Source organism: Bubalus kerabau, chromosome 2, assembly GCF_029407905.1.
Source record: "Bubalus kerabau isolate K-KA32 ecotype Philippines breed swamp buffalo chromosome 2, PCC_UOA_SB_1v2, whole genome shotgun sequence".
NCBI lineage: Eukaryota > Metazoa > Chordata > Mammalia > Artiodactyla > Bovidae > Bubalus > Bubalus kerabau.
This window is the reverse complement of record NC_073625.1, coordinates 111,498,480-111,516,010: the sequence shown is the minus strand read 5'-3', so window position 1 is coordinate 111,516,010 and position 17,531 is coordinate 111,498,480. Positions and strand designations below refer to the sequence as shown.

Sequence of the window (17,531 nt, the reverse complement as noted above, 5' to 3'; positions counted from 1 at the left end):
CCTAGCAATACACAGAATTTTCTTCACTTTATGTTATCCATTTTCTCCTTTTGTCTTACAGAGAAGAAATCTGTAAGTCCTTCTGCCAGCCCAGGTGAGTACCTCTTTTTTCCTACAGTGTGCATTTAGGGAGGAAATTCTTTTCATGATGGAAATTCCATGTTCCACAATCCCTACCCACAAAGCTCACAAGATCTTTAATGTGTCAGAGCTTGTAACCCAGAACTGGTTGCTCCTCAACATAGTTCAGAAAAGCTGCAATACTGCATTTTTTGGTACTTGCCATGGAAAGCAGCTGATTGGATCAGAGTGTTGGCTGTGTTTTTCATTTTTGCTGAGTAATGATTGAACTGCAAGGATGGAAAAGCCGCTGAGTCCCTCCTTCAGTGCCCTGTGAGACCTGTGGGTGTCACAGGACAAGCAGAATCAGGAGGCACAGCTGGTTTGGAAAGGGGATAATTGGAAATGGCAGATCTTCTTCCATGGTTTTCAATGAATACAAATTTAAGATTTCATCGATTTATAGCTACAGACTCCTTTAGCACATACTTTTCCTTAGATCCTCATGTAACCTTGTGAAGTAGTTACTATAATTACCTTATAGATGAGGAAACTGAGACTCAGAGAGGTTAAGTGAATTTCCCTGAGTAACACAGCCAGAAAGTGCCAGAGTGGGGAAAAGTGCCCACAGTTTTATTTCCCTGGCTCAGTGCCCTTTTACATCCCGACACGTGTTGGGAATTCCCTTTTGCCAAAGCTTTCCCTTCTCTGCCTCCCAGCGCACTAGACTTTCAGCCTCACCTGTTGTTGGCTTACAACAAACAGCTGTCCAGAGCAGGGCTTCAACATGCCCTTCCCCAACCTCATTTTCTGTTGTTTATAATATAGGATAAAATTTTAAATGGGAGAAGTTTTTAAGTGGGAGAGAGGGAAAAGCTATATAGAAAGAATCAAAAATCCAGTGGCATAAAGAATTGTAATGTTCTCTCTTATTCAGTATTAATTCAGCTCATCTATGAACCAAAAGAGCTGTTCTACTGATTGATTGATTGATTGATTTTTTTTCCCTCTCGGCTTTCTAAAGTTAGTGAAAATATCCTTTATTTTTCTTTTTACTTTTTTCTCACCTAAGCATAATCTCTGTTTCAACCATCTCAAACTTTATAAATTTTTTAGACATGCACTTGAATCCTGGGTTAGATGCAATCCAGTATCCTGGATTGACTCCTTTGTAAATGTGTGTAATAATCCTGTTTCCCTGGGTTGCTGTGAAAACTCAATGAGATGACACGTGCAGATCCCCAGGCACTGAGCCCACCAGCTAAGGGGTGCTGGGTGACATTGGAGTCCTCACTGCTCAGCCGACCCCTTTTCCTGCAGTCGTTTGCTATCAGGCCAACCGCGATGAGCTCCGGCGTCGCATCATCCAGTGGCTGGAAGCGGAGATCATTCCAGACGGCTGGTTCTCCAAAGGCAGCAACTACAGTGAAATCCTAGACAAGTACTTTAAGGTAATCCAGCACACAGAGCTGGCTGCCTATTCCCAGACCCAGGCCACTTCAGCCTGTTTCCCACCCAGTTTGGCTTTTCTCTAAGTCTTTAACTTGACCCTCTATGGCTTACAGAGTTTCTCTTCATCTGAGGAGAGCCAATGGACTCATATTTCATGGGTCCAGGATTCTTCATGAACCTAGAAACTGATGTTCCCATCGTGTTTGGTTGAAGCAACAGATTGTTCCACTTGTGGGGAGGAGAGATGCTGCTTTCCAAAAGGAAAATGAGGGAGGAAACAGTATTTATCAATGAATAGGGCGGCCATGCCATAGAGATCTTTCAGAGAGCTTGAGACAGTTGTTAAAAGAAGCAGTTAAGGGCGCTCTTCCAGCTGATTGATAAGAACATACACACGTATGTACATCACACTCAGATAAACACCACATACAGAAACACACCATCACATGCAGAGGTGTGCATGCCACACGGAGACTGTCGTACACACAGACACATGTTCAGGCGCCCGCGTTCCCGCATAGCCACGAAAGCCCCCATCACTTACAGACAGTCACATCTCTGGGTAGAGGCCCTCCGAGGCTCATCCTCAGATGCCCTCACATACCTCCATGGTGTGTCCTAGGCTCGACCAGCTCAGACTCAGAAGCAGCCCACACACATGAGGGACTTCTAGTCAGCTCTGTGGCCACTAAGTGTGGTCAACACCAGCCTCGTCTGTGGATTCCTCTTGTTAACTGACATCATGGACCCCCTGCCCAGAGATGGAGAAATATGGTGTTGGACTGAAATAGGATATTGGTCATCTAGGACTTCATTTAAGTAGAAGTTTCTCACTGTGGCAGAAAGTCGGTCTCTGGATTCCAGGGGCTTGAGAAGAGAAAGCACAGCCCTCTCTGTCTTCTGTCTCAGCCACTCCCATATCAGGGAGCTCTGGGAGCAGGGGTAGTTCCTTATCTACAGAAAAACACGCATTGCTGAGCCAGGAGATTTGGACAGGAGGAGAAACTAAAGAAAATGATTTTTTGAAAGCCAAGTGAACAGCACCTGCTGGGTCTGTCGTGAGCAGTGACTTCGGCTTGGTCATTACAGCTCAGGAGCCATGGGGCCCAGGACACTTTCCAGGAGACTTCTTGGGACCTTATAACTGTTCATAGTGGCCCCTTGATGGAACATGCCTTGGGCATCACTGGAAGGTGCTATTAATTTGATTCCTAAGGACCAGGGGGGAGAAGGCAATGGCACCCACTCCAGTACTGTTGCCCGGAAAATCCCATGGATGGAGGAGCCTGGTAGGCTGCAGTCCATGGGGTCCCTAAGAGTCAGACACGACTGAGTGACTTCACTTTCACTTTCCACTTTGATGCATTGGAGAAGGAAATGGCAACCCACTCCAGTGTTCTTGCCTGGAGAATCCCATGGATGGAGAAGCCTGGTAGGCTGCAGTCCATGGGGTCGCACAGAGTCAGACACAACTGACGTGACTTAGCAGCAGCAGCAGCAGTAGCAGCAGCAAGGACCAGGGCCCCACACATCTCCACCCCCTCTGGCAATAACTTTCTCTCATAGGTGCCTGTCTAAAAACTGCAAGGCCTCTGGAGAAAGTACCTTTTCTCTAGAGCATTCTCATCCTAACCAAGGAAGCTTGCTCATAAGTGACAAACACAATGCTCGCTCTTCCAAGTGTCCTCTGAGAAAATAGGGTTTTCACAATCTACTTGATGATCATCAAAGAACCATATGGTACAATCTTCAAAGGGAGGCTTCTCCCCACTAGGCAAACAGCTGCCTGTTGCTAAGCGATCTGTATCTCACAGAGACTGTTTCTGAACCAGTGAATTACCCTCCAGCCCAGCTGACATTCCTTACATCAAAATTAGTTGCAAAAGAAATCTAATCGGAATCTGAATGAGACCAAAATCAGACTCTCATCTGAACTGGTGATTCAGTAATTATTTTTTAGACAAAAGCCCAACAGAGTAAAGAGGGGAAGGCCTCGGGTAGAAAGAGCCTTTTATGACCATGTCACACACACACACAGAGCCACAGAGCCTTTTATGATCTTGTCTCTCTCTCTCACACACATACACACACCCTGAATTCCTGGTGACCAGGGCTGAAACTGGAGCCAGGGTAAAAGTATAGTGACGAGAGAGCATCTGAGATATTTTCCTAGGAATTAGGACAAGAATAATAAATAGGTATAAAGCAAGGGCCCCTAGAGTTGTTTTATACATAACTGTCATACATGCCACTAGAAGATTGACAGCCTTAGAGTAGAATATACATGATATGTGATAGTCCTGCATCAGAGTCAGTAGCTGTATCTTTCTCTTCTACCTGGAAACCTGTGCAGACTTTTCTTCCAGAAACTCTTCCACCATCTGGAGAGCCACCTTGAAAGTAACATGGGGTGCTGATTATTTCCCAGGGTAGCAGAATGAGGCAGCCTAGGGAAAGAATTTTGAAAAAAATATTTTTTTCCCACTAGAAATATTCTGGAGAGCAGCAGTATCTAAATTAGAATTTGATCAGAGCCTTGAAGTTGCTGCCCTCCACCTGCAGCAAGGGCCTGGGCATCCCGAATGGTCCCAGGTGGCTAAGGTCTCAGTTGACCATCTTGCTAAAGGGAGCATAATGTTGAGCTCACTGTACCTTGCTTTGTGCTCATGGAACGTGAGCTGGATCACGAGGACAGGCTGCACTGTCTACAGTGGGGCCCACAGCACAGGGCGGCAGGGTGGGGGGCTTTGCACCACTTCCACAAGGCAGGTTGATGTGGATAACGTACATGGGCCTTTGTCTTTGATGAGGTCGGCTAATGGTACCAATGGGAGAAGTAAGCACTGAGAGCTAGCCAGAAAGGCTGGAAATCAAGCAGGAAGAAATGATCCTGTGGTTCCCAGAGTGAGCTCTGAGGGTCGCCTACATCACTGTTCACAAGCAACTTGTTAGAAATATGCATCCTGGGCTCCAACACTGATTCTGATCACAAGTCTGTTGTTCCATGATCGTTAGGGTTTGAGAACATGGTATGATGGAGTGAATTCAAGAATGTCTGGAGAATAGGGCCAGGGATGGGGCTACAGAGACCTCTAAAGCACCCCCAGGCTCCTTGACAGCAAAGGCCTGGGTTCAGGCTGCCCTCCTTAGCAGGGTCTGGGATTGAAAGGCCCTCAGTAGCCTTTGCCCAGATACTTTCAGCCTCTCATCTTGGGGCACAGGTGCCTTCTCTGGGTGCCCTAGGGCTTCGAGGCTTTTTTGCTTGAAGGGCAGAGCAGGTTTGGACTGTGTTAAAAACAAGATGAACCAGAGATGGGCCAAACTGAGTGGAGGGATGATAGAATTGAGGTTTTACAAAACGTTCCAGAAAGATCTCTTCATCTCCTTTATAGAACTTTGATAATGGTGACTCTCGCTTGGACTCCAGCGAATTTCTGAAATTTGTGGAGCAAAATGAAACCGCCATCAACATCACCGCCTATGCAGACCAGGAGAACAACAAGCTTCTCAGGTGAGTGGAATAAGGGGGTCAGGGAAAGGCCCACAAGGGGAGGGTGTATAAGAAGGGATTTGAACCCCTTCCTACCTGCCAAGGAGCCTCCAGTGTCAAAGTCAATGTGAAGTAAAAAGCGAAATAGGGTTTTGTCCTGATCTCTTCCATGAACATTATGAACTAATACATTGAGCACCACTGATATCTGATCAAGTAGTTAGTGTTTTTGGCCAGAACTTGCAAGGAATAGAAGAAAGTAGTTTTAAAATTAATGATCACATCAGAGCAAAGTTGTTTCTTAGTGTTGTGGGTGATGTTTTAATGGTTCATTTTCTTAAGGAATTACTTCAATGTTCTATTTAATGATAAGTCTAAAATAGCTTTAGATTTGATTTTAAGATAATAAGTGCTATTTCATGTAGAGAACCCTAATTGTTACAAATGGGAGCACGTTCCTCTCCTTTTCTGGTATTATTCCAGAGTAAACATTAATAAAAATTAACCCCTAAGTAAATATTAATAAAGTTAACCCCTAAGAATTAATAAAAATTAATCCCTAAATTAACTGTGGCTCCAGTATATTGGTAAGAATTAAAAATAGGAAGGGCTTCCCTGGTGGCTCAGCTGGTAAAGAATCCGCCTGCTATCTCGGAGACCAGGGTTCAATCCCCGGGTTGGGAAGATTCCCCTGGAGAAGGGAATGACTATCCACTCCAGTATTCTGGCCTGGAGAATTCCATGGTTTGTATAGTCCATGGGGTCACAAAGAGTCAGACACAACTGAGGGAAAACAGGAGAACACCTGTTTGTTCAGAAGAATGCAAAGCATGAAACCCAGATTCTAGGGTTCCTTTTTAATGATAACCCATGGCCTTAAGGCTTCCCTGGTGGCTCAGATGGTAAGGAGTGTTCCTGCAGTGCAGGAGACCTGGGTTTGATCCCTGGGTCAGGAAGATCCCCTGGAGAAGGAAATGGCAACCCGTTGCAATATTCTTGCCTGGAAAATCCCATGGACAGAGGAGCCTGGCGGGCTACAGTCTATGGGGTCACAAAGAGTTGGACATGACTGAGCTTTGAACTTTTACTTTTTATTGCCTTGAAGTATAATACCTGTAAATCCTTCTTATTTTGATGACCTGCAATAAGATAATGTTTTACAAATTCAACGTTTGATCCTTATAACACTGCAGTGAAGGAAGGCCTCTTGTCCCCATTTCACAGATAAGCAAACAGGTGCAGGAAGGTTGAATAACTAGCTCAAGGCCATTTGGGTTGTAAGTGATTGAGCCAGGGCTCAAACCCAGGCCAAGGGGAGAGGGAGGGAGCTGGAGTTCTAGAAAACTTCTGAAAGATCTCTTTGTATAATAAAAGGATGATAGTGGTGCTGCTGGTTTCAAACTCATATTCTTTCAAATCACACATTCTTTCCATGTCATCTGTTCCTACCACTTTTATTTGATCTTTCTAGTTGGGTTGACTTGATACATTACACCTGGAACAGGGGAGGCAATTGATAGTGGAAGGTATGTGCAGATGGTGAAACATTTGTCAATCCAAGTGGACAAAACCATCCAGGAAGCTTCAGTCATCTTGGGAGTATCATTTGAAAAACTTGAATGATCTGATATCCCATATAATAAACTAAAGGTTGGATGCTTACTGGAGTCAGGATACATGATTGTTATAGAAGGTCAGTGTAGAAACTTTCTCTTTAAATAGTTTCTTGGGCCACCTTCAGAGGCCCAGGTGTATGTAATCCTGTTGCTTGATTCCTTCAGGAGGGAAGCTGAGGTCTTGCCAACACGTTTCTCCTGTGTTTTCTTTTCAGAGGACTCTGTGTTGATGCTCTCATTGAACTGTCTGATGAAAATGCTGACTGGAAACTAAGCTTCCAAGAGTTCCTCAAGTGCCTCAACCCATCCTTCAACCCTCCAGAGAAGAGTATGCCTAATTTAAGAAATAACGGCTTGTAGGGAGTTGGGGGTATTTGGAGGGGGCCAAGATAGAGGAGACTGGAACTCTCCAGAGCTTACCAAGAAAATTCCTTTCCGTGATTCTAGACTGGGCCCCAGCTCATCATCTCCATGCTGAGGTTCAGGCCTGAAAATCTTTGGGCTGACAGAGGCATTTGTTCAGTTATCGTGCCTCTGAGGGACAAGCAGGTCTTATCTGGAAGGTGGTAAGGTGCACAGATGGTAGCCAGGGTGTCCTGTTCCACCCTCACCCTAAACCTTTGCCCCTCATTTCTGGTCTCGCAGAGTGTGCCCTGGAGGATGAAACGTATGCCGATGGAGCCGAGACCGAGGTGGACTGTAACCGCTGTGTGTGTGCCTGTGGAAACTGGGTCTGCACAGCCATGACCTGTGATGGTGAGAAAGAAGGGACGGCAGGGAGAGTGCTGTCTTCATGAAACACCATGAGAGAAGTCAGGGTGGGGATGCTGGGAAGAGTGCAGCGGCTGGGAGAAAAGAAACTGGAGGGCAAGAGACCCACTCACATTTGAACCATCAGGGCTCCCAGAGAGCAGCCCTGAGGGCACAGCACTTATGCTAGATGCACTATGTTAGAAAGTCACTCCAGAGGTTGGGAATAAGAAAGATTCAAGACCCAGGGCAAGATCAGTGTTGGTAAGAGATTAGAGTGGTAAAAGTAGTAAGGAAAGCAAACACTTATTAGTGAGAATTACATGCATTTCTTGGAGTAGGAAATGGCAACCCACTCCAGTTTTCTTGCATGGGAAATTCCATGGACAGAGGAGCCTCGTAGGCTACAGCCCTCGCGGTCACACAGAGTGGGACACAACTGAGCACACACACACACAACTGAGCGCACACACACACACGCATGCATGCATTTCTTCTAAGCACTTTACACATTAACCCACTGAATCCTTATGACAGCTTAGGAAGTCCTCTATGTCAAAGACTTAGGTGATTGGAAGGCAAAATGACTTCTTGCCATCCTTGCCCGGCAGGAAAAGGAGACATGTTCATAAGCATGTTTGAATTAGCAGGATTGGGTAAGCCTAAAAAAAGAGAAAGTTGAAATAGTTGAGACATGGGCAGGGCAGGTTGGGAGACATCAGACATCTGGGGAAGGGGGAGCAGTGCCCAAGCCAGCATCACCACTAGCACCGTTCTACCAAGAGATCTTTCAGAAAAGATTTCTAGAACTCTAGCTCCACACCCTCCCCACTTAGCCTAGATTTGAGCCCTGGCCCAGTCACTTACTACCCAAGCATGTTACTTTGGAGGTGTCCATTTCCCTGGGACACTTTATATTCAGAGAAATGTGGGTATTTCATTTCTCCTTCCATAAGTTAAATGGGAGATGAAATTGAGAGCCTAAAAGGTAGGTATTGGAGGGATCTCTAACAGCCACCACTGCTCTGAGCCTTGATTCTTCTTATAGGAAAGAATCAGAAGGGGGCCCAGACCCAGGCAGAGGAGGAAATGACTAGATATGTCCAGGAGCTTCAAAAGCACCAGGTAAGTTGCTGGTTCAGGTAGCCCTGTCACCACCAGGCCCGTCCTCCACGCAGACACTGCCTAATGCCCCAGGTGACCAAGGACATGTGCTCTGTTCCATACAGTAGATCCCGAACAACACACCTATATACCTGTGCCATGCAGATCATGATACAGATAGTTCCCTGACAGAGTCCTTGTAGAGCCAATATGCCCCAGCAGATGTAAATTACAACTTGGTAAATTGCTTTATAAGTTAGAATCAGGTGGGTGGTGGTTTGCAAATAAGCATGGTCTAAAGAAGCATTCCTATTTCTTGTCATGACCAGTGCCTAGACCCAAAGACTGTGAGCTCCTTGAGAGCAGGCTCTGTGACCTGCTCACCAGTATAGCCCTGCATTTAGCACAGGGTCTGCTGTATAATGGGCTTCCCTGATAGCTCAGTTGGTAAAGAATTCGCCTGCAATGCAGGAGACCCTGGTTCGATTCCTGGGTCAGGAAGATCTACTGCAGAAGGGATAAGCTACCCACTCCAGTATTCTTGGGCTTCCCTGGTGATTCAGCTGGTAAAGGATCTGCCTGCAATGCAGGAGACCTGGGTTTGATCCCTGGGTTGGGAAGATCCCCTGGAGAAGGGAGAGGCTACCCACTCCAGTATTCTTGGGCTTCCCTGGTACCTCAGCTGGTAAAGAATCAGCTTGCAATGTGGGAGATCTGGGTTTGATCCCTGGGTTGGGAAGATCCCCTGGAGAAGGGAGAGGCTACCCACTCCAGTATTCTGGCCTGGAGAATTCCATGGACTGTATAGTCCATGGGGTCACAAAGAGTCTGACTGAGCAACTTTCACTTATGAACTTATGAACACTGCTGTATATAATTGGCTCTCAGGGAGCATGAAATTAGTGGATTTAGACCGAAGCAGAAAGGATTTGTTAAATGCCAAGCTGGCTAGAACACAGCCTGAAAACTTAGAGATTCTGTTTCCTAGAGACTTGAAAGGATAATAAGAATTCTGTTCAGGTTCTATGTCATTAAGTTGAAGGCCTTCTTGGTGAGAAATATGTTATTGAGGGCCTAGAGAGAAAATCTAGATGAGCTAGACTCCTAGGACTGTCTTTCCACTGGTTTACCTGTAGTCCTAACAAAGGATATTGCTCCTTGAATCATCTGTCTGTAAACTGGGTCTGGTAATACAAGCCTTCTCTCTGACGTATAAGTTTTTAAGCAATGTAATGCTCACAGGAACTGTTGAGATGAAATATGTGACTTGAGAATCAAAAATTATTTGTATTAATAGTAATTGCTCATATTTATTGATGGTTTTTCATGTGCATTTTGTCACTGATAGTGTAGAAACCTCATGTCAGTTTTTTAAACAGATGCAGAAGCTCCTAGTCCTTGGCTTTTTCATATTTCAGCAGCCTTGAGCTTCTTCCAGATTAGTATAAACCCACAAAAGCAAAAAGCACTTAATAGGAATTCCTTTCATCTAGGGTGGAAAAATGATCAGAGTAGACAGTGGGGAGTGAGTTATAATAGCTAACATTATGTAGTTTGTCCGTTTTATGTCAGTTGCCTCAGAAGCAGAGGCTAAGATAAGAACTCAAGTACAAACAGTTTATTTGGGAGGAAGTCCCCAGGAAACACCAGAAGGGGAGTTGGGAAGTGAGCCCAAGGAGGGAAGAAATAATGAGTGTGTATTCTGGCACATTACCAATGGGGGCAAGTGGAGCTTAGTCCTGCTACAGAACTCTGGGAACAGTTACAGTGCAAAGGGGGCAGGGAGCCGGGCTGTGCCTGCATGAGCTCCCAGCAGCCACTGGCTGAGAGCCGCCACCAGCAAACATGAATTCCCTGGCATTTCTGGCCTGTCAGCGTGTGTGGGCAGAGCAGGCTTCAGCAGCCAGAGAAAGCCTCAGGCAAAAAGATGCAGGTGCTGGCAGTAAGAAGCCAGGCCAGTGTACTGAAATGTTGAAGACAAGGGCTATGGATGGGGCACTGACAGTGCCTCCTGCTGCTGCTGCTAAGTCGCTTCAGTCATGTCCGACCCTGTGCGACCCCATAGACGGCAGCCCAACGGGCTCCCCCATCCCTGGGATTCTCCAGGCAAGAACACTGGAGTGGGTTGCCAGGGTTGCCATTTCCTTCTCCAATGCATGAGAGTGAAAAGTGAAAGTGAAGTCGCTCAGTTGTGTCCAACTCCCAGCGACCCCATGGACTGCAGCCCACCAGGCTCCTCCGTCCATGGGATTTTCCAGGCAAGAGTGCTGGAGTGGGGTGCCATCGCCTTTTCCGCTGACAGTGCCTACTAGATGCCAAACACTGTTTTTTATTCCCTATTTAATTTTTTATTGAGATGTAATTCACATACCATAAAACTCACCCTTTTAAAAGTATACAATCAGATGGGTTTTAATATATTCACAAGATTGTCAGCCATTACCACTGTCTATTTCCAGATCATTTTCATCATCCCCAAAAGAAACACCAAACTCATTAGAAATCACTTATATTCTCTCCTCTCCCAGCCCCTGGCAACCACTATTATACTTTCTGTTTCTATAGATTTGCCTATTATGGACACAAATAATTGGAATCATACAATACATGGCATTTTCTGTCTGACTTTTTTCATTTAGTGTACTGTTTTCAAGGTTTATCCTTATTGTAGTGTGAATCAAGACTTCATTCCTTTTTATGAATAAACATTTCATGGATAGATATACCACATTTTGTATATCCATTCATCAGTTGGTATATATTTAGTTTGCTTCTACTTTCTGACTGTGATGAATGATTCTGCTGTAAACATTCTTATACAAGTTTCTCTGTGGACATATGTTTTCAGTTCTCTTGGGTATGTACCTAAGGAGTGGGATTGCTGGATCACAGGGTAACTTTGTGTTTAATCTTTTAATAAACTGCCAGACTGTTTTCCAAAGTGTGACTATACTATTTTATATCCTAACCAGTCATATTCCAGTTTCTCACAAACTCACCATCATTTTTCATTGTGGTTATTTTTTATTAGACATCCTAGTGGGTGTGAAGTGACATCTCATTGTATTTTGATTTTCATTTCCCTAATGATTAATGATGTCAAGCGTCTTCTTATATGCTTCTTGGCTGTAAGAATGTCTTCTTTGGAGACATTTGCCACTGTTACAAGAGGTAGTATTTACTTTATTACCCTTATTTTGTAGTTGAAGACATTGAGGCTCAGAAGTTTTCATAATAATGCCCGAGTCCCCCAGAAAGTTGCACAGCCATGATTCGAGCTCAGGCAGTCTGCCTCCAGAGCTTGTCCCTCTCAATGCTTCTCTAAACTTGGATTCAAAACATTTTGTAGCACTTCCATGTAGCATCCTTTCTTCATTTTTCAAATGAATATAATAATGTCTGACCTTATTGTTTCATAGGAGTTTAGAGTCAGCTCTTAATTTAGCCACAGTCCTATGCAACTGTGTCATGGTAAGACATGATCCTTGCCCTCAAGTTGTTCATCATCTGTGGAGGAGATAGACAAGTAAACAGAACCAAAATTCAGCATGAGCATGTTTCTGTGAATGCTGGCCTTGAAGACTAGATAAATGCCAATAATTTTTTAAAATATTTCATTATGTTTATTTCTCTTGCCTCTCAAAGGAAACAGCTGAAAAGTCCAAGAGAGTGAGCACCAAAGAGATCTAATGAGGAGGCATCTGGGAATGGTGTCCGGAGCCTGGCACCTTCTCTTCAATTTCAGCGCTGAGTCCAGTATATGCAAGTGTCTGCTACAACCGCCAAATCACCTGTATTTGCTTATATAGCAATGAGTTTTATTTTGTCTATTTGTTTTGCAATAAAGGAAATGGGGGTGGCTGGCTAGGAGGGGAAAGGCCAGAGCCTTCATTTCTAGGAGTGTTTTGGGAGAAGCTGTCAGTGGTGCTCAGGGCCCGGAGGCAAGTAAGGCAACTGCATCAGGGTTGGGAGAGTGGACCCAGATCTGGAACCCTTCTGAGTATAGCACGGCTGTGAACATGCTGCAGGGAGTGCAGGCAGTGAGAGAGAGCTGAGCAGGCTGTCCCCAGAGGAGGGAATTGGGAAACTCAGAGAAGAAGACAGCATTCTGCTTCCAGCCCTTCCTGCCACCATCAGCGTAACAGACCTCTAGCATCTGTGCTTCTCCTCAAGGCCTCAGCCGCTGGCTCTAGACACACGGCCATCCTGCTAGTTCCCCAGTGTCTGAGAGAGGGTGCCCCCAAATGATGCAGATACTTGTAGACTTTGAGCCCTTTAGAGATCTAACCAAATTTTTAAAATACTTTTTACCAAAGGTGCTATTTTTCTGTAAACTTTTTTTGGCAAGTTGATTTCATTCTTCAATTATTATCATTATATTATTGTTGTTGTTTAATATTTTATTTTCTTAACTAGAAATTAAGCTTTTGTAATTATTTTTCATTAGTCCTGCATTTCAGAGATGGGAGAGTTTGGGGTTCTTCCTTGTGCAGAGATGCTATCACCCAGACATCTCCCCACCCTGCCACATGCAGCCTGGAATTCTCCTGTGGTTTCCAGTGGGTCTGCAGTCTGCCAGAGGAGCAGGGGGTGCCTCAGACAGAAGCCATGAGAAGTATCCCCACACAAAGCCTTTAAGATCCACAACGCTAACTTGTTTTCATTTATTCTGATAGAGCCATACAAATCAGTATTCAAAGGATGGAGACAGGCGCAGCTAAGCAAGACTTAGATGTTGCCAGCCTATCAATATGCTCGTTGATCCTGCACTAAGTAGGAGAGTGACTCTGGCCCATCTCTTCCTATTTCTGGGCCCTAGTTTCCTCAGTGAACAGGTAGGAATGCATTAAACTATTGATTTGAGGAACTGTAAATTCTGTGATTCTGGTAATAGGTCCAGAAGGAGAAAATGACTTTTCTCCTCCTTAGGATAAATGAAACCTTGTTTTTATGTAAGAATCAGATGACCAAAAACAAGATGACCAAATTTGACCTCGGTCTGAATGGCCCCACGGGTTGTGCTATGATGTAGAGCCCTCAAGTAAAGCCTGCCCAGGAAGAGAGTGAGAAAGAGAACCACTTCTTTGTCTTCGCTTTTGCAGTTCATCTTTAACCTTCTTGGGAAGAAAAATGACTCTCCCTTTAGAGATGAGGAGAAAAGAAGGTTTACATTTTAAGACAGGGAAAAAAGTGGAATCAAATCCTAAAAGTGTGACTGGGGAGAAGTCAGTCATTTCTGTGTCTTTTGACCCTTGTGATAATTAACCCCACTCAATACCATGTTTAAGATGCATTTGGAATAACAAAATTAAAAACTTGACATAAGATCTCATTTTCAGAAAGCAGATTACAGACCACCAGAGGGAAATCATGGGGGCCGTATTGCACAGGCAACTCTGAGAAAGTTGTGCTGAAAATGTAATTCCTTCTAACCAGGTTTCCTTTGTCTCCTTTGAAAGAAGAACATTCCACTTTGTTCAGAATTCTGAGTTTTTGTAAATCATCCCACTTAAAAGCTCTCTTCCAACCCAACTTATACAGTTTGAAATGCACCTCCATGTCAAAGTGCCTTGGAGAGCTCCCAACAGCACATCTTGACCAAGTTTTGCCAGCCCTTGGACACCAGAAGAGAGGGCGGGAGTACCAGTCTGTTTAAAGCAAGAAGGCAGAATGTCTCCTCACCTGTTACCTTTAGGTCAGTGGCTGCCATCCAAGATGACCCTACCCTGCGATGCTGACCCTACCCTGCATTCCTCCTGTGAATAGGGAAGCTACTGTCGGCACCATAGAGTCACGTGATGATGATCATTCACAGAAAGCTGCTAAATAGCCTAGTTTGGGGAGTCTTGCATAGAGCTTTGCATGGAGCAAATACACAGAATTAAATCAGGTTCAGTTCCTCCAGCTCTCCAAAAGCACAGGGCTTAGACTGCAAGCTTCCTTGGGCTTTCTCTGTGTGTCTATGGTTTTTATAAAGACATTATAGCATCTGTTAAGATTCAGTGTCCATGGAAACCTTCTCACATGCCATGGCTCTGGACTCCATCACTGTTTTTGGAAAGCAGGGCTCCTCCACCTGCTAATAAGACCATTTGGACCTGTCTGAATGTCTTTCCTTTACATTTATGTTTTTAAATAGTCAAATTTCAAGAAGCAAATTTGGACAGGTTTCTGTTGCCTGTGTGTTTGTGAAATGTATTTGTATTTAGTAGGCTTCCATATTGCATTTAACTTGTTTTTGTAACTCTTGATTCTTTTTTTGGATACTATTGATAAATAAAGAAATTAAAACAATAACTGTGTCATTTCCCTTCCCCTCAATTAAGGCCAAATAAAGTTGTGAGAGAGCTTCCCAGTGGCTCAGTCGTAAAGAATCGTCTGCAGTGCAGGAGATGGAAGTTCAATCCCTGGTTCGGGAAGATCCCCTGACGTAGGAAATGGTAACCCACTCCACTTTTCTTGCCTGAGAAATTCCATGGACAGAGGAGTCTGGCGGGCTGTAGTCCAAAGCATCACCAAGAGTCAGATGTGATTCAGCATGGAGCAAGAAAGAGAAAGTTATAAGAACGTTAACCATTTACCTTATAAAAGTGAATTTGAGTTTCAAGAGGCTTAAAAGAGGCCTGAAAAGTTTATCTTAATCTTGGGACTGAAGCTGTAGGCAGGAAGGTTTGCTCATGGACTGATAAAACAAGTTGATTAAAAAAAAAAAAAAAATCACTGATGATGGGTCTGGATAAGAAATGATGAGAACTCTGGGAACATTCCTCTTTGAGAAGAGGTTAAACTAAATGACTCCTAAAGCTGCCAAGAATCTGACGAGACTGAAGGCTGATTACAGGTAAACTTGTATGAGAAGTCAAACAAACCTGGGAACGTGGCATAGGAAGCTTGTGAAGATCTGGTTGACTAACCTTAGTGGCTATTTACCTGATACACGTGCATCCCATGGAGTAAACATTTCCAAGTGGACTGCATGTTGTCTGATCAATACCATCTTGGAGACACATGACCAATACTTATTTTCCAACCGCCTGTCCAAATGATTCTTACAGGTATCATTCACTCCCCATGACCATTAATTCTGGCTTCCAGAAGAGCGCATTACAGTTGATGAGGTTTAAGCTGTCTTAATTTTAGTCATAGAAAGACAATGCCAAAGAATGCTCAAACTACCACACAATTGCACTCATTTCACACGCTAGTAAAATAATGCTCAAAATTCTCCAAGCCAGGCTTCAGCAATATGTGAAATGTAAACTTCCAGATGTTCAAGCTGGTTTTAGAAAAGGCAGAGGAACCAGAGATCAAATTGTCAACATCTGCTGGATCATCGAAAAAGCAAGGATATTCCAGAAAAACATCTATTTCTGCTTTACTGACTATACCAAAGCCTTTGACTGTGTGGATCACAATAAACTGGAAAATTCTGAAAGAGATGGGAATACCAGACTACCTGACCTGCCTCTTGAGAAACCTATCTGCAGGTCAGGAAGCAACAGTTAGAACTGGATATGGAACAACAGACTGTTTCCAAATAGGAAAAGGAGTTCTCAAGGCTGTATATTGTCACCCTGCTTATTTATCTTCTATGCAGAGTACATCATGAGAAACACTGGGCTGGAAGAAGCACAAGCTGGAATCAAGATTGCCAGAAGAAATATCAATAACCTCAGATATGCAGATGACAGCACCCTTATGGCAGAAAGTGAAGAGGAACTAAAAAGCCTCTTGATGAAAGTGAAAGAGGAGAGTGAAAAAAAATTGGCTTAAAGCTCAGTATTCAGAAAATTAAGATCATGGCAACTGGTCCCATCACTCCATGGGAAATAGATGGGGAAACAGTGGAAACAGTGTCAGACTTTATTTTTGGGGGCTCCAAAATCACTGCAGATGGTGACTGCAGCCATGAAATTAAAAGACGCTTACTCCTTGGAAGGAAAGTTATGACCAACCTAGATAGTATATTGAAAAGCAGAGACATTACTTTGCCAACAAAGGCCCATTGAGAGTTGGACTGTGAAGAAAGCTGAGTGCTGAAGAATTGATGCTTTTGACCTGTGGTGTTGGAGAAGACTCTTGAGAGTCCCTTGGACTGCAAGGAAATCCAACCAGTCCATTCTAAAGGAAATCAGTCCTGGGTGTTCTTTGGAAGGACTGATGCTAAAACTGAAACTCCAATACTTTGGCCATCTGATGCAAAGAGTTGACTCATTGGAAAAGACTCTGATGGTGGGAGGGATTGGGGGAGGAGAAGAAGGGGACGACAGAGGATGGGATGGTTGGATGGCATCATGGACTCTATGGACATGAGTTTGGGTGAACTCCGGGAGTTGGTGATGGACAGAGAGGCCTGGTGTGCTGCAATTCATGGGGTCGCAAAGAGTTGGACATGACTGAGGGACTGAACTGAACTGAACTAAATTTTACTCATTGAGTTAGACAAGGCTGTGGTCCATGTGATTAGATTGGCTAGTTTTCTTTGCAGCCAAAGATTGAGAAGCTCTATACAGTCAGCAAAAACAAGACCGGGAGCTGACTGTGGCTCAGATCATGAATTCCTTATTGCCGAATTCAGACTTAAATTGAAGAAAGTGGGGGAAACCACTCACACCATTCAGGTATGACCTAAATCAAATCCCTTATGATTGTACAGTGGGAGTGACAAATAGATTTAAGGGACTAGATCTGATAGAGTGCCTGATGAACTATGGACAGAGTTTCATGAAATTGTACAGGAGACAGGGATCAAGACCATCCCCATGGAAAAGAAATGCAAAAAGGCAAAATGGCTGTCTGAGGAGGCCTTACAAATAGCTGCAAAAAGAAGAGAAGCAAAAAGCAAAGGAGAAAAGGAAAGATACACCCATCTGAATGCAGAGTTCCAAAGAATAGCAAAGAGAGATAAAGCCTTTCTCAGCGATCAAGGCAAAGAAATAGAGGAAAACAATAGAATGGGAAAGACTAGAGCTCTCTTCAAGAAAATTAAAGATACCAAGGGAACATTCCATGCAAAGATGGGCTCGATAAAGGACAGAAATGGTATGGACCTAACAGAA

The 17,531-nt window shown here is 44.1% G+C and overlaps 1 protein-coding gene across 1 annotated transcript in view; it reads left to right on the top strand.

Annotated features, from left to right (window-relative positions):
• The window catches only part of FSTL1 (follistatin like 1), a 57,012-nt gene extending 42,243 nt beyond the window's left edge, over positions 1 to 14,769 (top strand). Inside the window, exons 5-11 of the mRNA XM_055568308.1 lie at positions 62 to 94; positions 1,381 to 1,511; positions 4,905 to 5,023; positions 6,834 to 6,946; positions 7,264 to 7,374; positions 8,417 to 8,493; positions 12,118 to 14,769. Coding sequence (XP_055424283.1) covers positions 62 to 94; positions 1,381 to 1,511; positions 4,905 to 5,023; positions 6,834 to 6,946; positions 7,264 to 7,374; positions 8,417 to 8,493; positions 12,118 to 12,162 — 629 coding nt within the window. The 3' untranslated portion in view covers positions 12,163 to 14,769. The remainder of the gene's footprint in view (positions 1 to 61; positions 95 to 1,380; positions 1,512 to 4,904; positions 5,024 to 6,833; positions 6,947 to 7,263; positions 7,375 to 8,416; positions 8,494 to 12,117) is intronic.
• The last annotated feature ends 2,762 nt before the right edge of the window (positions 14,770 to 17,531 follow it).